The sequence below is a fragment of the Grammomys surdaster genome, unplaced genomic scaffold, assembly GCF_004785775.1.
Source record: "Grammomys surdaster isolate TR1022 unplaced genomic scaffold, NIH_TR_1.0 190, whole genome shotgun sequence".
NCBI classification, from domain to species: domain Eukaryota; kingdom Metazoa; phylum Chordata; class Mammalia; order Rodentia; family Muridae; genus Grammomys; species Grammomys surdaster.
In genome coordinates, this window is record NW_021604635.1 from 2,188,170 (window position 1) to 2,212,814 (window position 24,645).

Consider the following 24,645-nt stretch of genomic DNA (forward strand, 5'->3'; position numbering starts at 1 on the left):
ACACACACCACAAACACACACCACAAACACACACCACAAACATAACACACAAACATAACACACACACTCACACATACACACCACACACATACATACCACACATACACACATGTACCATATACATACCACACACACAGACACCACAAACACACCACACACACACAGACCACACACAGACCAGACAAACATACTACACACACACACACACACACACACACATCCCACATAAAAAGATCTCAGCTAAAAGTAAAGGACACTGGACACTGAGTTGTCTCTGTGACTTAGATGATGGTCCTGGTCTATTTGCCAGTGCTAGAGACTGTGATGTCATCCTGCCCTGTGTTTGTGCTTTGATTTAAAGGACAAGATGTCCTAACATTTAGCTGACATAAAGTCGGACAGGCTGTTTGCTGGACTGCCTTTCCTGTTGCAGTGGAAGTCGCCTGTATGACAAGGCTTGTTAAAAGCCACGCGCCTCTCTTGGCTCACAGAGGAATGCTGTGTTCCTATTAAGATCATGTAACTTCCCAAGAAGAGCATTTTTCAAACAGAACCATCAAAGAAACACTTAATTTATTCCTTAATCACCAAACAAGTTAATTACTGTGGTGAAAATCATATTCAAATGTATTGACCATTTCTTTCGCATCTTAGATATTTAAAAGCATCTATCCTGTCCGCAGTAACTTGTCATTATTCTCAGCATCCTCTATGCCCCGAGAGGCCTTCATCCCACCCCAGGATGGCATCTTTAACCACCTGTGTCTTCTGCAGGGTTCCTCTTTGTCTCTGCCTCTACTTGCCCTTTTGTGATCATGTGCTTGAAGTTAGCTCAGGAATCTCACAGTCACGCTGAGTAAAAGTTTTAATAATGAAATATTAAGTAAACTCAGCAGTCGAGCACACACCTGTAGTCTCAGTACTTGCAGGAGAATCAGGAGTCTGAAATCTTGTCTCAAACTCAAAAACAAAACAAACTACAAAATAGCAGGCTCTTTGAATCAGAGTATAGCACTGTGAACATCAAAATGGCCACGAAAACCAGTTGTGTGGATAGTGACAATTATTGATGTTGTTTTCTAGGCCAGCCGTCTTCGTTAGGGTTTTACTGCTGTGAAGAGACACCATGACCAAGGCAACTCTTATACTGGGACAACATTTAATTGGGGCTGGCTCACAGGTTCAGAGGTTCAGTCCAACATCATCAAGGCAGGAAGATAGCAGTGTCCAGGCAGGCATGTCGAGGGAGGAGGTGAGAATTCTACATCTTCATCTGAAGGCTGCTAGGGGAAGACTGTTTTACAGGCAGCTAAGAGGAGAGTCTCAAAGCCCATGCCCACAGTGACACACTTCCTCCAACAAGGCCACACCTCCTAATAGTGCCACTCAGGACCACATAGGGCCAAGCATAGTCAAACCACCACACCAGCCAAACACAGAAATGTGACATCAAAGAGACCACAAAGGAATTTCCATCAGTGCTGATGTCAGCCTTGGGTGGTCTCCTGGAGATGGTCTTCAGGATGGAGCCAAGGGCCTCCATAAAAGATCCAGAAGCCAAAGAGGGCTCTTTGATTGGCATCATCTTCTCAAGAGCCAAGCCGGAGCGGCAGGAAACTGAGTGATTCTACACGCAAATACACTCCTGACCGGAGAAAGATATTGTCTGTAAAACGTCTGGCCACTCCGAGGCTAGCTGGACCACTGACTGTGAACTGACTGACCAAGGCTCCCAGGAACTCTCACACAGGAGTAAAGGAGAAAGGAAGCAATATTCTCCAGGAGATCAGCATCACAACCTAGTAGAGTGTGAGCCACCTCTTGTACATTTTGGGGTGCACAAACTTACAGCCTTCCCCACACACTGGAGAGCATCAAGATGGGGGGCAGGGGCAGAGATTTGGAAAGTGCCCTCCTGAGCCTGGTCCAAGCTGTTCAGAACCAAGCCCTGTATTTTGCTACACTGTCCAGGAAGGACAAAGGTGGCTTATGATAAGGTCCCCCGTAGAACTGTGATTTCCTTCAGTAAGGCAGACATGTTGAAAACTGAGTCTGGATTCAGGAGGAAAGATGACATGACCCTAGCTCCATCCAGGAGGAGTCCATGTGACAACAGAAGACACTATTGTACCTCTGTGGAGCAAACGTGTGACATAGCTGAACCCCAGAAATTGTACCGCCCATGCTCCCAGTAACAGAACCCTGAGCCCTTCCCTGTGAAGGCAGCAGTAAAGCTGCAGCCAGTTGGTCTCCACCCCACCCCAAGTATCCATGGCCTTCCCTTCATCCCCTCAAGCCAAAGAAATGACACCCCAAAGAGTTAAAAGTGAAACTCCACGGTGTGCTTCTCTGCTTGTGTGTTATGCCGTGAGCGAACTGTTCTTACCGCAGGAAATACAAACTTATTGAAAGCTCACTGATGAGGTACAGTGGGAGAAAGCATGGCTCCACAGTGGCCTGGGTCATTGGGAGAGTCGCCAGTGTTTTCATTCGCTACTGGCGATTTGATGGAAGCCGAGACATTGGGAAGTTGCACTTTAACATGTAGATGTTCAGACAGGACCGCTTCACAAGTTATGGGTTTGTTATCCTATAAGCCGCTATCCTGGTGTATTTCGGTTACTTTTTAAAAGTCAGCTTCTAAAAGAATACATTTAACCTGAGCTCTCACTGCAGGGAGTTAGAGAGCCCATCACTGCAGCTCAAAGGCATGACGACACACCACACACCGTCTCTAACAATGGCACACCTCCTAATCCTTCCCAAACAGCTCTTCCAACTGGGGACCAAGTACTTAAAATGTAAGCCTATGGGATGATTCTCATTCAAATTACTACAGTACCTGGCCCCCAAATCTTATTCTTGTATTTATTTATTTATTTATTTATTTATTTATTTATTTATTTTTGAGATAGGATCTTGCATAACCCAGGCTGGCCTTGAACTTGCTGTGTAGCCAAGAGTGGCTTTGAAGTCCCAGTTCTCTTATTCCACCTACTGAGTGCTGGGACTCGAGGCTAGACTCGGAGTGCTGGGACTACCACGGCTAGCACTAATCTCCTTTCAATGCTTCTGTGTGCTCAGCTCTTTGATTGCTCCTGGGAAGAACTTTTTATCACTTTAGCTTCCTCATTACTAAGATAAATAGTGTGGGGTTGGGGCAGGGTTTGAGACAAGGCCACCCAAAGCTTTAGGCCTGCCTTCAGCTCGATAGGCACCCACGATGACCTTGAACGCCTGATTCTCCTGCTTTCACCTCTCAAGTGCTGAGATCATAGGCGAGCCCCGCCATACTCAACTGAAGAAATAGTTTTTAAATTGTTGATTTTATCTTACTTTTATTTTTTTTTAACTTTTCAAAAAGTACCTATGGGACTAGAGAGACGGCTCAGTGGTTAAGAGCATGTATTCTTGCAGAGGACCCAGGGTTGATTCTCAGCACACATGTGGTGGCTCACAGCCATCTAAAACTCCAGGCCCAGGGGTTCTAATGCCTCATCTGACCTCTTCAGACATTAAGCACATTTATAGTGATATATGTGTGAGCCTACTAATACATATAAAATAAAATAAATATAAAAATGAAGTTTAAGTTTTTCCAATACTTCTTATTATGTCTTCTGCTTAACTAAGTGCAATATTATACTTTTGAGCTATCATTTTTTTCCTCCGAGTAAGAAAACTACCTAATTTATTCTTTCCCCAAAGCCAAAATATTTGAGAAGAACAGGGAGTGCCCAGGCTACCAGGAAGTGATTAAGTATGTCAAATACTTCCTCAATTCATTAACCTAAGCTCCCATGAGTCCTGGCCCATCTTTTGCTGGTGGTCCCAATGCTACCATGTATGTGGCTGCCTTCCCCACTGCAGTGAGCTCCTGGGACACAGGCCCTGACACGGGGCAGTGCACACAGGGGAGACATTTGGTATGGAAAGAATGGCTTTGGTGTCTGTGAACTGTTATAAGATCTTTTCTTTCTAATATTCAAGTGTCTTCCTTAAATATTTGCTGTTCTCTTCCTGGTTTGGAGGAGGACATACTAATAAGTGTCCTCCTTTCTTTTCATATTGGACTGCCATAAAACCAGCAGAGCAGAAAGGATAGATTTAAAATCACTTCAGATCAGTACAGGCCCAAGGAAACAGTCTAAACCAAATTCCCACCCTGCCCCCAACATATAAAGCCAGTTTCAAGAGATTCTACGCCCTACCCTAATACTCGTTACAGTGGTTTAGAAGTTTGTACCTCTGAATTTTACCTGGATATGGAGGTTTAGAACTGATCTTCAGATGGAACTCGGCCGTGTGGCAGCTTAAAGAACGTTACTACTGCCTGTGAATGTTTCCCAGCTGTGTGGACTGTTTCTGCGAGATTAGCTCGGCTTGGAGAAATATATTTGAAAGCTTTGTAGTCTCTTAATGTTCATCCCTAACAGCAAGTGCTTAGCCATGGGGAACCCCCTGGAGTGCCTTTGCTCTGGGAGGTTTTGTTTATTTTGAAGTCCCATCCCCCACCCCACCCCAGAGCCAGGAGGGGTATGTTTCCAAAGAATTTACCTAGTCAACCATCAGAGAGTACTAGAAACCCAGATTTCATATTTGAACTATGCCTGTACCATCCCAACACACCTGATCTTGTCTGACTCAGAAGCTCAGCAGAGCCCACCTGGTTAGGATTTGGATGGGAGACTCTTCTTTCTTTCTAAGGGCCCCAGATGGTTAACACCATGGTTCATAGTTTTGATCTTCATTGTGATGGAACACCTATGTAACAAACTTAAATGAAAGACCAGATAACCAAAGGAGAGATTTCTTTCTCAGTAGATACCAAGTATAATATGGTTCGGAAGATAAAATCTAACACAGGCCATCGTCCTTGTTACGTGTGCTGAGTCAAAAGCTGTGAACAATACCAAGGAGTAAAGGCACAAACGGGGTACAAATGAGCTCAGTCCCCAAACCCAGTGTGGCAGTGAGCACCACAAACCCCAGGCTAGAAAGCTGGGTCTGGTGGCTCTAGCCTGGATTATAGGCTGTTGTACTCAGTGTAGGAGGCTGAGGCAGGAGGACTGCAGGTTTAAGGCCTGACATATATATATGTATATGTATATGTATATGTATATGTATATGTATATGTATATGTATATATGGTCAACCAGTTTTCCCTTTTATTAAAATCAAATGTATGAAGTAGCAAGTTGATGTTTTAAATTTTATGGTTCCTTCCTTTAACAAAAGAGGAGGTTGACCAGAGGGCACGCGCAACTTAGTGAGACTCTATCTCAATAAAGTATTTAGAAGAGGCCTGGAATGGAGAGGGCCAAGTGGTGGAGCCCTCGTCTGCTGTGGGAAAGCCCCAGGGTTCAGTGTCCAGCACCACAGGTAGAATGCAATAAAACCCATGGGAGACTTGCGCATCGCACCCTGAAGTTTTATTTTTATACAGTATTCTGTCTCGTGATGATCACATACATTTGTAAACATTGCCTTTTCTGGTTAATTCATAAAACTTAAAAGCTTCTTGATCTCATAGCCAGTAAGTTTTGAGAAAATCACGACCTCGTGTCTTAGTCAGGGTCACTATGGCTGTGCTGAAACACCATGACCAAAAGCAACTTGGGAGGAGAGAGTTTATTTCACTCACAGTTCCATAGAACTGTTCCTCATCAAAAGCCGTGTGGGCACGAACCCTCCCAGAGGCCATGGAGTAGCACTTCCCCTGCCTTGCTCAGCCTGCTTTCTTAGAGAACCCAGGACCAGCAGCCCAGGGATGGCACCACTCACAGTGGGCGGGGTCTTCCCCCATCAATCACTAGTTAAGAAAATGCTTTACTGTTGGGTCTTATGAAGGCATTTTCTCAATTGGGGTTCCCTCCTTTCAGATGACTCTAGCTTGTGTCAAGTTGACATAAAACTAGCTAGCATACCCCACTTTGACATTTACTGTACTTCTGCTAAAAATCATCCTTTAAAAAATGCTGTTTGCTCTGTTCTCAGCACAGCTGAGAAAGCCAATGGTTGTGTGCATTCACAGTAATTGTGCAGATGTCTGATTAATTGGAATGCCAAAAATTTTGCCTCCATGTGAGACAGTTAATGGTACAAGTACTCCTTCTATATGGTGTAGCCTTTTAAAAATTAGTTATTATACTAGGAACATTTAAGAGTTCATCTGAGCCAGGCATGGTAGCTCCTGTCTATTCTCAAGGAGGCAGAGGCAGGTGGATCTCTGAGTTTGATGCTAGCCTGGTCTAGAGTTCAGGGCAGCCAGGGCTACACAGAGAAGCTGTGTCTAAACCCTGTCTTGAAAAACAAAACAAAACAGAAAAAAGTTAATCTGGCCTAATCCAAAATTGTGAAATGAAAAAGGGTTTCTCTGAAATTCTGAACAGTCTTCGTTACCTACAAGATGGATCTTTGTGTGCTGTCTCAAGCATGTACTTAAACCATTTGTCATCTAACATTTATTGTCCCAGCAAAATTTGAAACTATTACGTGTATAAAAAATCATGTTGAGGGTCTGGAGAGCTGGCTCCGTGGTTCAGAGCACTGACCGCTCTTGCAGAGAACCTGGCTGTGTCCAGCATTCCCGTCACAGCCACAAACACCTATACCTCCAGTCCCAGGGCTGATGCCCTCTGCCAGCCTCTGCAGGCACCAGGCACACAAGTGGTACACAGACATGCACGCACTCAAAACACCCAGACATGTAAAATAAAGATAATTTAAAAATGAATATTGAGTAAAATGAAGGAGAGGACCACCAGTCTGGGTCTCAGGAAGTAACCCAGTGGTACAGCGAAAGGTTCTGGGTTCAGTTCCTAGTGTCAGACCCTTCTTGTCTGTGTCTGTTTTCATGTGCCTCTCCTTGTCTATGGGAGCCTGGAGCATATTCTCTGTGACACACATACAGTTTTCTAATCCTCTGAGAGTGGAATGCCCTGAGTGCCCATGTGTCATGTGTTCTCTCAGCAACATGGAGACATGTCACCCTTCACTTCTGACTATGACTTGGCTCATTGACAAGAGCCATGTTAACGTGAAACCAGACAAACATTTATAGTTGTGTATGTTTTAAAATCAATCTATCCTCTCTCTCTCTCTCTCTCTCTCTCTCTCTCTCTCTCTCTCTCTCTCTGTCTTGCTATGTAGCCTAGGCTATCATGGAACCCACCAGGCTGGCACTGACTCTTTGTGCTGGGCATAGTAGTGCTAGCCTGTTGTCATTTTCAAGACCATGGAATCTAAAATTGAAAACATACACCTCTAGTCCTAGCTCTGAAGAAGTGGAGGCAGGAGGATCATGAGTTAGATGCTAGCCTGGGCTACATAGTGAGCCCCCAAACAAACAAAACAACAACAACAAAAAGCTTCATACTGACATATGTCACCTACACCCTGACACACACACACACACACACACAAAGCGATCTTATCGGGGGCAGTGTGCTGCACAGGAAGCTGTGGCCAGTCACTTCCACAGCACACTGAGGGGGAAATCCTGTGCTGGGGCTCACTGCTGATAGGAGATGTGAAATATCTCTTCCCCACCTGCTGTTGTTTTTGTTAAAGGGGGAAAAAAGAGAGAGAAATTGAAGGTACCCAAAGCAAGCATCTGACCTACAGCTGCTTTTACGGCTGTTAAGTGTGATTTCAGCCTTTAGAGCAGGCCTCTCAGAGTGTGCTGAAAGTTAAAGGGGTAGGTGGCCTTCGCTGTTAATTTCTACACATCTGAGAACGATCCAGGAGGATGTAAATCCATATGTTTTTGCAAAGCCATACAATAAAAATAGACAGTAGAAAAAAAAAAAGAAAAAAAAATAGACAGTAGAGATGTCTCGGGTTAATCCCAGGCCCCACACTTGCTTTATGAGTGTCTCGGGAAGCTTTGGAAATGCAGGTTGCTAGGCCCCACGCTGGGAGGTTCCAGTTGAAGTCTAGGGTGAGACCCGGGAACCCATTTCAAAGAAACTTCTGCCCAAGCTTGAGCTGAGCAGCAGCCTGGAGAGCCTGCAGCACACATTGTTGAGGTGGTACCGAGGCATCCTTCAGTGTATATGAAGTGACTTTTAGATGAACCTCCAGAGGTCTGCAAGTGCTCACTCAGGTCATCCTGACACAGGGTGAGCATGTCAGTGAAGGAAGCACGGGCAAGACCAGCAAGTGAGCTTCTCTAGGACATGTCTTGTTGGCCTTTGCATGGGCAGCAGCTGACAATTTTTGACCTGTTTGCGCTCTGTCTCTGTCTATCTCTGTCGCTCTCTGTCTCATTCTGTCTCTGATTCTCTCTCTCTCTCTCTCTCTCTCTCTCTCTCTCTCTGTGTGTGTGTGTGTGTGTGTGTGTGTGTGTGCAAGCACATGCATGTGGAGGGGGGTCACATTAAACAAGTGCTCTCCCACTGAGCTCTCTCTAGCTACAGAGACAGTTTCTTAGGGAAAACAAGATATTGTCTTATGTTGTGTTAGACTCTTCTCCCAATTTTCTCTGCCAGACTTTTGTCAAAACAAGTTGTCCTGGGACCAGCTGCCATCCTTGGCAGGCATGCGGCACCAATCAGAGTAGCCCATGAGGGAGGAATGAGGTGGGGCCCTCCGGGCCCTCAGAACGACCTGCTCATCGAGGTCCACAGTTAGCTAGACGGACCCCCCCAGCTGCTGGTTTGTTGTGTGAGAGAAGCACCATTCTATCATTAAAACGATTCAATATTCCTGTAGATTTTTCCCTTTGAAAGAGCACAGATGTGTGTGTACCCACATCTGAACCCCATAAGCTTGCAGCAGACATGTTTGAGAGTGGTGTGTCATTTCTGTTGACAACACGTCTTACTCCCAGCCCTGGGTGAAGTGAGCTGCGTCTGCATGTGGTATTTCAATGGGGGTGGGGTTCTTATTCAACCGGCTCTACAAAAGCTCTTCTCTCAGCTTTCAGAATAGACTTCCACAGGGACAACAAGCGTGGTCTCAACTTATGTCTATGTAAATTAACTTGTCCAAGTGCTAAGACAATCTGTAGCTCAGGTCTCAATGGGCACAAAACTGAGACAGAAAACAGTTGCCATCGGCTTGATTGAAAGCCACGCTTTCCAGTTTAGGTAAGAATTCCTATCAAAACCCAATTAAATGATAGATCTTTTAAGAAGTAGGCACATATTGTCTGCTTTATGGTGTAAATTGCATTTGGTACAAACCAAATGTGCAAACAGATGGGCTTACTAAGGAGGAAGGAGCAAACTGTGGTGCTGAGGCAGGGCTAGCTTCTGAGGTGCCTCTGATGTCAGCGCTACTACATTTAGAAGCTCATCAAAATACGTGTGGGTTTGAATTTTGGAAGAACATGAAGGGATTTTCCCAGTTTCTTCTGTAAATATCTACTGGGCAAGAACTCTGGTATAAAACGCCTGAAATAAAACTTATGTAAGGGGCAGTCTTTCACAAAGGTCACTCGAAGTTCACAAAGAATGATCCCTATCTACATCAGCACGCCGTTACCATGGATACACCGCCTCTCCTGCTCTTTCCACTTTTTGGGGCAGGGCAAACTTCTTTCTTTCTTCTTTTCTAAACAGAACTACCAGATGCAGGGTCTGGAATTATCAGACTGGTCCTTGTTTGTGCTGTATTTTTAAAGTCAGCCTCTAGTTCCATTTAGACCTGGAGGATGAGCGGTTCCTCCAGCCAGGCAAGCAGCATGCGCTCTGATTTGGACAGCTCCGACATCCTGTTGCAGGAAGGGAGACCTGGAATGGCTGGCGATGGCGGCTGAAAGCGGAGCGTCCCGCGCTCCCCATGCTTCTAGCTTGGGCCAGGCATTTAGCAGCCCAGCGATAACCCCCCTCCTTCCCCACATCCTCTTAGCAGCTGTGGTGGATTGGTTAGGAAGAGCCCTCCACCCCCTTCCCCTGGTGTCTTTGTGTGACAACTTGCTTCCACTGGCTCTCTGCCTCCTCCCTGGCAGGAGCTTGCCCTTTGGCTGCCTTCCCGGCTTCTCTTCAGGCACATTCCCAGCGGGGCTGAGAGAGCAAGTGAGAGAGCGTTTGGTTGAGCTCACTCCTTGTTCAGCCTTGCCCTCCTTCTGCACCCCTGACGGGGCAGGCACAGTGGGCCTGAGCTCATTCTTTCCAGCTCCCACTGGTTTTTGTCCTTGTGGAACCGGCTCTTCCCCCACTCAGTACAGAACCCAAATGCCTTCATGTCTGTGCCTTAAAAAGGAACCCAGCGCAGTAAAAGTCTAACTGTTGCCCTGGTATTTTTGAGTGGCCGCCACATTCAGAGGCGTGGAGTATGAGTGCTCAGTAAATAATTGCTGATAGGGTGGGCAGGTTGGTGGTTGGATGGGTGGGTGGATGTGTGGGTCCCTTCGGAATGGTCTGCTTTGATCCGAGGTTTTGAGTCCGTGGTCTCTCAGATTGGTCTGATACACACACACACACACACACACACGCACACACACATTGTCTCTCAGGCCAACTAGCAACCCACCTCTAGTGCCTATAGGTAAGTCAACATTTTCCCAGGAATTTGCAGCTTGCCTTTGGTGACATACATTTATTCTTCAGCCACCTGTAAACTCACATAATGTTTAGGTATTATTTAAAGGTGGAAAGCCAGATAAATAAAGCAATCTAGAGATCCTGACTCAACTCTAAGACGCAGACAGTTTTAGCCAGAGTTTAAAACAGGCTCTTTGATGAATTCTCTGGTTAAGGGCATGGGGAGTGTTAAATTTTCAGTTCATTTATCCCCCCCCCCCTTTAGCTTAATTCTTAAAGGTCTCTCTAAGATGTTTTCCCAGGCTGGGTAGGAGTTGTCTCCTAAGTATGAGGAGTCTATGGAACATGGTTTATTCCTTCTCTGACCACTTGATGCCAGTCCTTCACCTGAGGTCAGCATGGTGCACGGGAACTGTTTGAGGGTGCCATGGACGGGAACTGTTTGAGGGTGCCGTGGAGAGGGTTTGAGAGCATGTGCTCACTCCAGCTCTCTATGGTGGGAGCACTGTGAGGGAAAGCACTGTCAGTCACACGGGCAGACGGCTGAATTGGATGGTCCTTCAGCATGAGGGAACAGGCAGCAGAGACGAATGTTGTGCTCCCAAGATGAAGAGGTCCCAGATCTCCTCCTGCAGTGCACAGACAGGACACCAGGGGTGCCTGTCACAAGAGAAAGGAGGCATGCCTTTAATCCCAGGACTCAGAAGGCAGAAGCAGGCAGATCTCTGTGAGTTTGCGGTCAGCCAGTCTATCTAGTGAGTTCCAGAACAGCTAGGGCGATGTGGAGAGACCCTGTCTTAAGCCACCTCTCCTTAAAAAAATGCCTCAGGGCTGGGGCACTGGGGGTTGAGGGTGGTTGGGAATGAGGCATTGAAGTGCACCAGCCTGCTCGGAAGTCCTTATTCAGGCCCTGTGTGTCCCTCACCGTGCAGTTTCCAGAAGCCTCGGTTTCTGTACTTCAGAGAAGGGGTAGCAATCTCCTGTTGGCTTTAGGCCACTATCTCTCAGATGGAAGGTAGCTCCCACAGTAGCTACTGCTGCTAAAGCCCTGGAGCTGTTCACAGACCATTCTGTAAAGCAGTGTCCTCTTCTGTGTCCCGCCATACTTAAAGTTATTTATTTACAATCTGTGGGGCCCATAATGTCGAAGCAAAGTGCATGTCCTTAGGGCATACCATGCTTGACAGGAGGAAGACACGCCTGGCATGCTGGTTGGGCCCCTTATGGTAGTGTGCTGCTCGTCTGTGTTCTAGTTGGCTGTAGCCGCTGATAATTAATTCTATTTCCAGAAAAATTAGGAAGTCCAAGTGAACTGGTTGCTCTAGACTGCCTTCTCAGGGATACTGAACGCCTCTCCAGATTCCTTTTCATTTTGTTATTTCAACCATGTAACTGTGGTGTGCGCGTGGTGTGATGTGTTGGTTTTAAAAAATACTGTGAACGTGGAGTGCTCTTTTCAGGGACTGGGAGAGAGTGAGGGATGGAGACCCGTGTGTTAAAGGAACTATTTCTGGTGTGAGATTGTGGGTCTGTGAACCTGGTAATTTGTGGTACTTTGTTGTTTTTTATTTTGTTGTTGTTTTTCAAGATAAGGTCTCACTTGTAGCCCTGGCTGTCCTGGAACTCACTCTGTAGACCAGGCTGGCCTCGAACTCAGAAATCCGCCTGCCTCTGCCTCCCAAGTGCTGGGATTAAAGGCGTGTACCACCACCGCCCCGGCTCACCTGATTTTCTTGGCACATTCTCTATAAATGTTTATGGGATTTGTCTTGTTAGCTAAGAGATACTTTGTATACTTCAGGTGGGTTGGTCTGGGCAGCAGTAGATAACCTCTGTGCAGGTCTGGTTTGAGGGCAGAGACTCTTCAGGGCAGGAATGAGCCGAGGCCACTTAAAACGAGGCCACAGTCTCAAAAAGACCTTTGCTCAGCTTCCAGTCTCAGGACTGTAGCTGAGCCACACAAGCACAGGTGCAGACACAGCCTTCCTCCACAAGACCGCTTCTGTTTTGGCCTATTTTGTGCTCCTGGCTCCCTGGAAAACATATTTGCAAGAGGTGGGAAGAAAGACGCCACAGTCAAAGGACAGAAACAGTGAGAGAAGCAGGTGGTGGGAGCTGGGTGCTGCAAACCGCACAATCTGTCACCCCCGTTTGTTGATCTCGCATGCCATCCTTCAGTTGGCACCACTGCTGCCAGGAACCACCCCCTCCCTTTTCCATCCGGCAGGGAGAGAGGCATTGTGACAGTATTAACTCTTCCCTCCCCGCAGCCACTTCAAACTGAATGACCTACATAGACATTAGAACCAAAGATATTTAGATGTGTCAAGGACCCGGTTTTAGGAAAAGCACTTGGTCTGTCCAGATGAATTCACAGGCTCTGGGCTAAATGTTCCTGGAAGATGAGTAGTGATAGATAGTGGGCTGCAGGAACCTAGGAAGAGATGTAAGGAAAAGAAAAGAAAACCACTGGGGAGTAAATGGCTTAGTCCTGACAGTGACTTAGCAAGATGAACAAGCTGTTTGTTAGATGCCTCAGACAACATGTTAAATCACTTATGATGTGTTTGCTGTCTCTTTTAATGTTTCCTCATGGGGATGGGAGACCCCACCGGGGACCGCTAACACAGCTGTTGTGTAATGGAGGAGGAGCTTGCTGTCAAGGACTAGAGGCTAAGAACAGCTTTGTTCAGATGGCAACAGTGGAAGTTTACATGTTTAGTGACTTGGTTCATGTGTGTCTATTAAGCCTGTGGGCAGGTTAGTTCTGTTGTTTTGTCAACTTGATACAAGCTAGGGTCAACCAGCGAGAGAGAATGTCAGTCAAGAAAACGGCTCCATCAGTTTGGGCTGTAGGCAAGCCTGTGGGGCTGTTTTCTTAATTGATAATTGGTGTGGGATGGTCCAGCCCACTGTGGGTGGGGCCACGCTTGGGCTGGTGTTCCTGGGAGGCATAAGAAAAACAGCTGAACATTAGCCTGAGAGCAAGCCAGTAAGCAGTACTCCTCCGTGGCCTCTGCTTCAGTTCCTGCCTCCAGGTTCCTGCCCTGACTTCCCTCACCAATAAACTGTGACGTGGAAGTGTAAGCCAAATAAGCCCTTTCTTTCCTAAGTTGCTTTTGGTCATGGTTGGTTATCAGAGCAGAGAAGGGTGTGCCTAGAGCACTCTGGACTCCGGCAAGCACACCCGAAGGTCCATGTGGTTGTTTAAGCTACTGCTACAGTTAGCATTGATCTTTACAGAAATAGAGTGTGTACAGCCTCACTCAGAAGGCGTATCAAGGTCTACAGAAATTCTGCTCACAGTCACCAGCTCGGAAAATAAAAGGCAGAATTTTCTATCAAGAAACCGAGTTATTGGAAATCCTGCTCTTCTATTGCACCTGGCCTGGGTGTTGGAGATCTGTCTCCTCAGTTCCTTACTTTGAGAACCCAGGGAGGGCCTTTCAACATTAGGAATTGCTTGAAGAAACTGCAGCGGGATTCAGGTGTCTTGGTGAAGTCTCCTGCTTACTGTAAAGTTAAGGCCCAAGAACTTCAACCTCTTTAGGGAATAAAAATGGCCAAGCATTTGACACCATCTGACTCCTAGATACCAGACTCCATGAGATCCTCCTACAGAGACCTTTAAAGATACCCCCAGCCATGTCCACGCAGGAGTGCACGCAGCGGTGTCCCACGCAGGAGTGCACGCAGTCAGTGTTCCATGGCATTTCAAGGTTGATCTCAAGTTCATTTGTGATGAATCTGCTGCTCATAGCACCCTATTCCCCATTCCTTCCTTCCTTACTCTTTTTTCTTCTCAAAATTTTTATTAATCTAAATTAATAAGAGAGAGAGAGAGAGAGAGAGAGAGAGAGAGAGAGAGAGAGAGAGGCATAGGCATGCCATGGCACACATGTGGAAGTCAGAAGCTAACTTTGGAAGTAGCTTCTCCCCACCTACCATGTGGGTTCCAGGGATCGAACTCGGGTCGTCAAGCCTGGCAGGCTTGACCCATGAGCATCTCACCTGCACGCCTCTCATTTTCTTCCTTTTTTTTCCTTTTTTTCTCCTTCCCTCCTTTTTTCTCTCATCTCTCCCCTTTTTATCTCTCTCTTTCCCTCCATCCCTTTCTTCCTCTTCCTTTTCCTCCCTTCCTTCCTCTCTCTTTCTATATGTCTGTTATCCTTTCTTACTCTTCCTCTCTCTCTTTCTCTCTCTTTCTCCCCCTTCCTTCCTCTCTCTTTTTTCTTTCTCTCTCTCTCCCTTTCTTTCTTTCTTTCTTTCTTTCTTTCTTTCTTTCTCTCTCTCTCTCTCTCTCTTTCTTTCTTTCTTTCTTTCTTTCTTTCTTTCTTTCTTTCTTTCTCACTTTCTTTCTTGCCTTACTATGTTTCATAGGCTGAGAACTCACAGTCCTTGTGAAGGTGAGGTTCGGGCATGCACCCCTGCTCCCAGCTTTGAGCAGCCTTTTCCCTGCACTCCTCTGAATCTGTAAGGTCTATCCCGCAGTTCAGTGCAGTTAGCTAAGACTTTGGTGTGCTCTAATTATACAGTGCCTGTATCTCACTCATTCACTCTCTTGACAGTCACTAGGGTCCAGAGACCCTGTATCTCCCGTGACTCTCTAGCTGGAATCCATCGCCTTTGCTGTCTTGATCTTTGCAAAGAGTTTCCCCTCATAGATTTGCCAAGGCTTGCAGGTAGATTGTGAGCTGTTCAGAACACTGTCATCCTGGTCTCTGTGTGTGCAACCCCAGGCCTGCCCGTCTAAGCCTTAGCTGGGAACAAACGCTTTCTTTCCAGGGGTGGAGCAGGGGAGGCTCTCCTAATTGGATGACTGCTGCATGCCGAGAGTTGAACTGTCTCTGAAAATGCTCCCCTCCCTGCACCCCAGGCTCCAGTCCTTGCCACAGTGTGGGGCTCTGCCCTTCTTCATGACAGCAGTGGTTCACAGCTGCACCAGCCGCCGCCACTGCTCTGCCAGTGTCAGGGACCTTCCTTCAAGAACAAGCAGGAGCAAGTTGGCACTGGAAGATTTGTCTCTGGCAAATCAAAAAGGTGTCCTTTGCCCTCAGTCTTCCTTTGACTCCTTGCCGCACTGGACCCCAGGATCCCACCTGTTTCTTTGTACCTTGTTTAAAATGTGCCCAGCCTTTGGCCCCACCCATGTCCTTAAGTCCAGGGTAAATATTAATCTGATCATCAAAGCCAGAATGGTGGAAACCCCCTTGTTGGTGGAATAAATCCTTAGCTATCTGCAAGCAGGCAGGGCAGAGGAAGAGAAATGGCCACTGTGCGGGGCCCCAGGGTCCAGGAAACCCTAGTCAAGTCTTGCTCCACTCTGGCTAACCATAGAACCTGCACAGACTCTGCAGTACCCAGTGTAAAAGGGGTACTTTTTTCACTCAGTGCCCGGCACACTAAGTGTCACACACAGCCCAGTGATGGACCTTAGCAAGCATTTCTTTATTATATCCATCCATCCATCCATCCATCCATCCATCCACTCATTCAACATCCTGTGTACCATTTGAACAGTAAACAACTGTTCATTTGAAACACGGTGTCATGTAGCTCACATGACCTTAAACTTGTGGTGTAGTGGAGGAGGATGACCTCGAACTCATGACCCTTCAGCCTTCCTCCTCAGTGCTGGGATTGCAGGCAAGCAGCACCATATCAGTGGAGCCAACCTTACTTCTGTATCTTTAATTTTAAAGTTCTTCATTGTAGGTTTTTATTTAAGTTTTTCCTTTTCTTCTACTTTTTCCTTTCATGTTTCTTCTTTTTTTCTTTCTTACTTTACTCTCTAGCCCAGGCTCTGGAATTCAGTATGTAGCCTAATCTGCCCCTGAACTCATGGCAATTCCCTTGCCTCAACCTCTCATGCCCAGATCTTACCCCTGCCCCTTAAGAACACTTTTATCACTTTTGGGGCGGGGGTCAGTTGGTAGATGCTTGCCTAGTGTGCACAAGGTTCTGAGTTCAATTCCCAGTACTAAATAAACTGGGTTTGGCACTACACGCCTGCAATCCCAGCACTCGAGAGGTGGGCTCAAAGGATATAGAGGACAAGGGGTACATAGTAAATTCAAGGGCATCTCAAAAAAAAAAAAGCCAATGAATCCAATCTCATATTCATTACGTGGCATGTGTACAGAAAAGGACATTTACACATATGTATAAGCTAGCAAACAATTTAAAAGTGTCAGTCAGGTAACTATCCATTACTATTTTATTCAGTAGCAGTGATTCTAGGCATGGGCTGATTCAGAGAGACAGACAGACAGACAGACAGACAGACAGACAGACAGACTTACCTGGCTGCAAAGTATCAACAGTGCTAAAATCAAGAAGCCCTGCTGTAACACCCTGACTGTTAGGAAATGCTTAAATCAGGGTGTAGAGAGAGGAGTCGGGGTGTAGAGAGAGGAGTCGGGTGTAGAGAGAGGAGTCGGGGTGTAGAGAGAGGAGTCGGGTGTAGAGAGAGGACTCGGGGTGTAGAGAGAGGAGTCGGGTGTAGAGAGAGGAGTTGGGTGTAGAGAGGAGACGGGGTGAGAGGAATTTCTGTGCCTGTTAAAGGATTTGGATACTGAAGGAATATTAGCATGGAAACTTCGCTTCACATGACACATTTATTTTTAAAGACCACCCTGACTCCGAGGTGAGGGTTCACAGACCCTGTGCGTCCCATCCGTCACTCTGCACTCCTTCAGGGCCACCAAGTGCTTCTAACGTCTCCTGTCACTTTTCACCCATCGTGGGATTCAAACCCCACAGACTGTAGAAGCCAGAAGTGATCCATTTTACTGTTACTTAAGTCGTGAATAAATTAAACCCGAGTATTTTTTCTGATGAAGGTTCCAGCTCCTCTGAGCTCGTAACACTGCCTTTTTTTTTGTTGCAGGACTTAGTAATCCGAATTGTTTTTATCCTTGGCAACCTGACAGCAAAAAGTAACCAGGCTCGGGAGCTTTTCTCCAGAGAGACCGGGAGCGTGGAGACTCTGCTTGCCCTGTTTCAGAGCTTCTACCAACTCGAGGAGAGCTCACCAAAGCTGCAGCTCTCGGAGGCCAGGCCACAGGCGGAGGCTGAGGACGTGCTGGTCAAGCTGACCCGTGTCCTCGCCAACATAGCCATTCACCCGCGCATCGGCCCACTGCTGGCAGCCAACCCTCGGGTGGTGGGCCTGTTGCTGACAACTCTGGGTGAGACCTGCAGCCCTGAGACAGATCTGGGGGTGGGGGGGGGAAGCTGTGGTGAGGGCTGTGGGAGGCTGTAGTGAGGGCTTGGCTCCCTTTAAGGAACCTCCTTAGCTGTGAAAAGGAAAAACATTTTCATGGAGGGGGTGGGTCAGTTGGTAGAGTTCTTGCCTGATATACACACAGCCCAGGGGTCAGGCTCCAGCACCGCTTATACCATGTAGGGTGCCCGTCCATGTCTGTAATCCCAGCACTCGGGAAGTAGAGGCAGGGAGGTTGAAGGCTAGCCTGGGCTACATGAGCCCTATCTCAAAAGAAAACCAAACCCATCAGAAAACACTTCTGCCTAGTGGTGCCTTATCACATCCCAGATTTCAGAACCATAAGACCAATAGTGGCATAAATCTTTACCAAAGAGTACAGTCACCGAATCGTGCCCTTTAACAGGATGAGTGTCGGGCTGTTGAGACAGCGCAAGACAAAGGTACCAGAGTACCATTGCAGGGTCTACAGAGCTGAGGGAAAGAACCGGTTTCTACATGTTATGACTCCCTCACACGTGCTGTGGACTGTGACACACAATAGGCAGATAAATAAATAAAGAAAAATACTAAAAGGTTAACCTTTTTCTGTTTGTTTTTATTTTTTGGAGACAGGGTTTCTCTGTGTAGTCCTGGCTGTCCTGGAGCTCACTCTGTAGACCAGGCTGGCCTCGAACTCACAGAGATCTGTCTCCTGTGTCTCTCAAGTGTTGGGATTAAAGGTATGGGTCACCACTGTGCAGCCCTAAATCTTATTGTTGGTGAATCATGTCACAATCTAAAGTAATTTTATCAGTCAAAAGAGCAACAACTGGCCAAAAGTTTAAAATTCTGAATTTTTCCAGGAGGGTTCATCTCTTTTTCCAGTTCTTGCGTCCTCTGTAATTATGTTCCCGTCATGCCTCACCTTTCCAGGTTACTCTGTCACAACAGAAATTGATTTCCATCTGTGTACGCATGTGCCTGAGTATGTGGCTTATGTGCAGATGCTTATAGAGGCCAGAGGGGGCGCCAGAGTCCCCAGATCTGGAGTTACGTGTGGTTGTAAGCTGCCAGGTATGGGTGCTGGGAACTGCACTCTGGTCCTTTGGAAGGGCAGCAAGCACCCTCAGCTGCACAGCCACCTCTCTAGGCTCCCACAACAGAAACTGACTTCTCACATATCTGGAGGCAGAGGTTCTTAGTCGGCCACCAATTCAGTCCCTGGAGAGAACTCCTCCTGGTCCATTGCTCACTGTGTGCTTGCATGGTCTGTCTTTAGTGGGAGCCACTCTTGGGATGGGCAGAAAGTCTATCTGTCTCTTTCTATTTTTTGGGAAAAAAGAGAAGAGGTCCAAAAGTCTTGTTGCTCACTCTACAGGCAGTAGATATAACCTTCCCCCAGAAGACTCCTCTCAGTGCTCGGCCATCACTGTACAAGTTTGGACCGGTTCTCCCTCCCAAACCCTTGTTCCCAGAAATAAGACCCAGACTCAAAGTACATTGACAAATACCTTGCCCATATAGCACAGCCCAGGTTGTCTTTAAACTCACTGTGTAGCTAAGGGTGGCCTTGAACTCCCAATCTTCCTGCCTCTCCTTCACAAGTAATAGTTTTACAAGTGCACACACGATCTTGCCCAGTTTATGCGGTGCTGGGAATCAAGCCAGGGCTCTATGTGTGCCAGGCAAGCCCTCTACCAACTGAGCTGCCTGTCCATCCCCATGTAAACCTTGGAGCTCCAGGAAATACTTAAAGTCCAAGCCATTGTTTCAGAAAACTGGGCATGGTGGGTGCACTTGTAATCCTGGCACCCAGGATACGGAGGCAAGAAGACCGTCAGAGGTGGGGCAGGGCCGGTTGACAGAGGAAGTGAGAAGCTCTCTGCTGTGTTTGGAACACAGAGCCCATGGTGATCAATGGATAATGACCCTCAGAGGGCCATCCGCTGGGAGGCAGGATGTGGGAAGAAGAGCAAGCTTGGATCCCAGGGCATGTGGGTAGGGCCAGGACAGCCCAGGTCACTATGGTATTTTTTTGTCCCCTTCACTGATGTAGGGCTGCACCTAACTTTCCTAGACCTGGCTGTGGGGATTGAGTTAGCATGTCCCCATCTCCCTGGAGGCAGTCATCCTTTCTTAATAAGTGACTTTCTGGAGCCCAGCTTGCTCCCCGTCCCTGATGTCTGTTGCTGTGAATGTGGTGTCACAGATCTGCAGGGCCCGAGCAGCGTTTCTCACTCCCTTATCCATTGGTTTCAGAATCCAAGTCACTGGGTGACTGTGAGGAGCTGGTGATCAACACCACAGCTGCCATCAACAATCTGTCCTTCTACCAAGTTAAGAGCTCTGTCCTGCAGCACAGGAAGCTGCATGTCGCTGAGTGTAAGTCGGCTGTGGCCTCACAGACATTCACTGCTCACAGTCGGCTGTGGCCTCACAGACATTCACTGCTCACAGTCAGCCTCACAGACATTCACTGCTCACAGTTGGCCTCACAGACATTCACTGCTCACAGTCAGCTGTGGCCTCACAGACATTCTCTTAAGGTCTTGGCTGTAGTTCCTAAGCACTCACCTGAGGGGATTTCCTGTGATAGCTGCCCCACATACCTGCAAGCCTTTGAACATGGGAACCGTTCGTTCCTTAGTTTTTGTTGAAATGCCTCACGGTTTGTGTTTTAGCACCATTAAAAAGAATGTTAAGTAACTCTCCTACCGAATACTGAGAATTTAACATTTATCATTCACTTTTAAATACCGTTATAGGAAGAAGTAGAGAATAATATTACCTGTGTAAGTTTAAAAATGTGTAAAACTCTGAGCACTCCAGAGGCAGAGGCAGGTGGATCTCTGTGAGTTTAGAGCCAGTCTGCTCTACATTGTGAGTTCCAGGCCAGGCAGGGCTGTGTCAAACAAATAGCAACAACAGCAAACCCAGATAAACAAAAATCACACATACAACACTACCTCTGTCTGGTATTGCTCACCTCTCTCTAAGATGTATATGCAGATAGATGGATAGATGGATAGACAGACAGACAGACAGACAGACAGACAGACAGACAGAAATCTGCACACACACACACACATTTATGTAGCACTGGTAGTGAGTATGAATGTTATTTGGAAGTTTCTCTAAGTTGACTCACTTTCTCTCTGCCAACTGCAGTGCTCTTGAGGCTCCTTGTGAGTAACAACATGGACGGGGTCCTGGAGGCTGTGCGCGTCTTTGGAAATCTCTCCCAGGACCACGATGTCTGCAATTTCCTCATGCAGAAAAATGGTGGGTCACTGACCGCCAAGATCCTAAACACGTGATTCTTGCCAATAGTCAGCTAAGCAACTTGCAGCTTAGGTGATTACAGTGTGATGTCTGTTCCTGTTTCCAGATGAACTATACTTTACATTTGTCCCATATCGGGGACAGCACAGGATGCTGGAACAGACCATGGTTGTGTTCTTGCTCCCAAGAGTAGCCCCTTGAGAGATAAGGTGTGGGGGCATGTACATGCATGCGTGTGTATGTGTGTGTGTGTGTGTGTGTGTGTGTGTGTGTGTGTGTGTGTGTAATGCAGTCTGCACACATTATTTCTACTCCAGGGGATAGATGGGTGATTGTTTTCATTCTCAAGCTAGAATATGTTACACCTTGCTTTGTAACTACTAAGTGTCCAACAACCAAAAAGACAGCTACAGAGAATGTCATGTATTATGCTTTGTAACTATGTATGCTCATGCAACAAAATGTTCCACAGCAGTTAAAATCAAGTGTAGACATTCATAGATAAGCACAAGTCAACATGGATCAACCTGAAACACAGAACGTGAAATCCAAAAAGCTGGTTATAGTAAGGAATAGAAAATAATGTCACTAGTATAAATTTAAAAACACCCCCAGCACTCAGGAAGCAGAGGATTCATGGCCATCCTGGTCTATATAGTGAGTGAGTTCAGGCCAGCTAGGCCTCTGTAAACAAGCAAGCAAAGAGACAAAAAGTCCACAAAAGCAAGCAACCCCTCAACACCCACAAAAACTGCCTGAAGTATTATTTATATATATACATTTATGTAGTGGTGGTAGAGACTAGAAATGGTGCTTGGAAATTATTGACTCCATATTTAAGATAAGATTTACCATAGAGGGGAAGAGATGTCAAAGCTATGTTGGATTTGCTATTGATTGGTTGATTTGCTCGGATTGATGAGTGAGATTTGTATATGTTGATTGAATAAGACAGGGTTTGGATGCAGTGCTCTGGGTCCTAACCTAGGTGGGTGGTTCATATCCAAATGTCTCTGCGACCCATACATTGTCCATGTATTGTATCCTGTAAGAACGATACTTTTTAAAAACTGACTAGGGGCTGCGGATCCTTTACTTAGTTGAGAGCTTGCTTAGCATGCACAAGGCCCTGGGTTCCATTCCTAGACTGCAGAGACCTGGGGTGTTGGTGCAAACCTTCAACCTTGGTGCTTGGGATGTGGAGGCAGGAGGATCAAAACTTCAATGTCACCCGCAAGCTACACAGCTGGTTCAAAGCCAGCTTGAGTGTCTTAGAGTTACTGGTGGTGTGATGAAAGGGAGTATTTGGCTTACGTATCCTGATCACAGTCCATTGAGGGAAGCCAACGTAGGAGCTGAGGCAGAGGCCATGGCGGGGGCTGCTTTCTGGCTTGCTTCTCCTGGCTTGCTCAGACTGCTTCCTTACAGCACCCTGGACCCAGGACCAGCTCAACAGCGGCCCTACCCACAATGGGCTGGGTCGTCCTGTGTCACCACTTTAGAAAATGCCCTACAGGCTTTCGTACAGCTAGATATTATGGAAGCAGTTTCTCAGGTGATGTTCCCTCCCCTCGGGTACTATGGTTTGTGTAGAGTTCATGTAAAACTATCCAGTATACTAGGATACTCGAGACCCTTCACAAACGAAACAAACCAGCCCTGTAAACAACAAAAACACCTCTCCGTGTTCATGACAGCAAATCTAGACATGGCAAATACAGCAGCAGCAGCAGTAGCAGCAGCAGCAAGGGGCAAGCCCTTATCCCCACATGCTGAGAGAGCCAGCGTTTGTTGGTGCATCCTTTGGTTTTCAGAACATGTGTGTATGGGATAGTCTCTGCCAAGCTCACTGTCCAACCCAGCCAACAGATCTGTGTGGACAACAGTGAAGAGGCCGCTCAGGTGCTTCCTATATGGGCTACGGCGGTGTTCCATCTGCTCGCGGAGCCCTTCCCTGGACTCCTACTTGGGGATGAGAAGACAGGACTCACATCTGTAGTTTCATCCCCTAGGAGTAAGGGGAAAATGGTTGCCCCGCCCCTAATTTACACTGTCCCTGCACTAGCAGCCCTGAGCTGGGCAGGCCAGTTTCTAGCAGTTTCTAAGCTTCTTTTGTGTTTTGGGGGTGTCAGGAAAGATCTCATCAAGCACTGGACTCTGTTGCCCCAGGCTGTGGCTTAGACTTACAAACAGCTGGAGGTTCAAAAGGGGCTCTGAGAACAATCAGAAGCAGGAAGAAATATTACCCATGCTCCTCCTTCCCACTAGCATCTCCCTGGAGAGGGAGCTGCTGTTGGGTCAGTGGTAGCAGAAATAGAGCCAGAAGCTGTGGGAAACAGGAATCGGCTCTAGAAATGGCGGTTGTTACTGGGTCTACAATGGGAATCAGATAAACTTAGGAGGAATGGGTTCACCACACTAACCACGATCCAGCGTGGCAAGCCGCATCTTCCCACTCTCTTATTCCAACGCCATCCTTCAGACCCAAACCCCACTTCATTGTAAAACCAGCCCCAGCTGGAATGCCCGCCTTCTGGACTGTGGGTGCTCACCGGTCTCCGTTTGTTCTCTGCCCTCCCAGTACACAAGTTCATGATCGCACTGCTGGAAGCCAAGCACCAGGATATTTGCTTCTCTGCCTGTGGGGTCCTCCTGAACCTCACTGTGGATAAGGATAAGCGTGCCATTCTGAAAGAAGGTGGTGGCATTAAAAAGTAAGCTTCAAGGCACGGACTCCGACGGGGACATGTTTTTCCTGGGAGGTTGGGGGCCATCAATCATTCCACTAGAGCGGGGGTTTAGAACCTATGGGACACTTAGCCACAACTCGGGGACTCAGGAGTGAAAACCTGAGTCAGCTAAATTTGTAGACACGAACTTAAATGCTGACCATATGGGATTTAAAGGCCAGCCGTTATGATAACAACCTAAAACCTGAAGACAAATTCCAACCCACTAACACTTGAGTTTGGCACGTCTTACTCAGGTTGGTGGATTGTTTGCGAGATTTCGGTCCTGGTGATTGGCAGCTGGCCTGCCTGGTGTGCAAGGTCTTGTGGAACTTCAGTGAGAACATCACCAACGCATCCGAGTGCTTTGGGGATGACGTCACCAACACACTCCTCATCCTCTTGTCGACGTTTTTAGGTAAGTCTCCATGTCTAGCAGCATAAGACTCTGTCATCATTAATAAAATACAGTTGACAGCTGTTTTGAATGAAGTCATGGTTTCCAATGAATCTATATGTTAGTTAGTGGCATTGATTATCACACGGAAAGGGGGCTGTGAACCGATTTGATGCCATAGTGGGCTCCTCACACTTGAAAGGCAAGAAAGCATATAAACCGAAGAACGTTTTCTTCTTTAACTTTTTTTCTACTTTTAGAATTTTTTTCTACCTGTTTTAAGTCTAAAAACAGTAATTTAGGCCAGTTGATGAGTGAATGATTTTACAAATTCTGTTCCCTGATTATCCATGTTTATCCATGATTATTCAGTTACATTGACCAGCATAGCTATCGGAGTAACTAAGAAGCCATGGGCTTGAGTCCTTCTGGCTTGCATGTGCGGTGTTACCTGAATAGTGTATCTTTCTTTTATTGATGTCTTCTGGCTTGCATGTGTGGTGTTACCTGAATAGTGTATCTTTCTTTTATTGATGTCTT

The 24,645-nt window shown here is 46.8% G+C and overlaps 1 protein-coding gene across 1 annotated transcript in view; it reads left to right on the forward strand.

Moving 5' to 3' along the window:
• The window catches only part of Armc2 (armadillo repeat containing 2), a 111,699-nt gene that overhangs the window by 80,984 nt on the left and 6,070 nt on the right, over positions 1–24,645 (forward strand). The window contains exons 12-16 of the mRNA XM_028769076.1: positions 17,380–17,680; positions 19,957–20,079; positions 20,866–20,979; positions 23,561–23,693; positions 23,966–24,126. Coding sequence (XP_028624909.1) covers positions 17,380–17,680; positions 19,957–20,079; positions 20,866–20,979; positions 23,561–23,693; positions 23,966–24,126 — 832 coding nt within the window. The remainder of the gene's footprint in view (positions 1–17,379; positions 17,681–19,956; positions 20,080–20,865; positions 20,980–23,560; positions 23,694–23,965; positions 24,127–24,645) is intronic.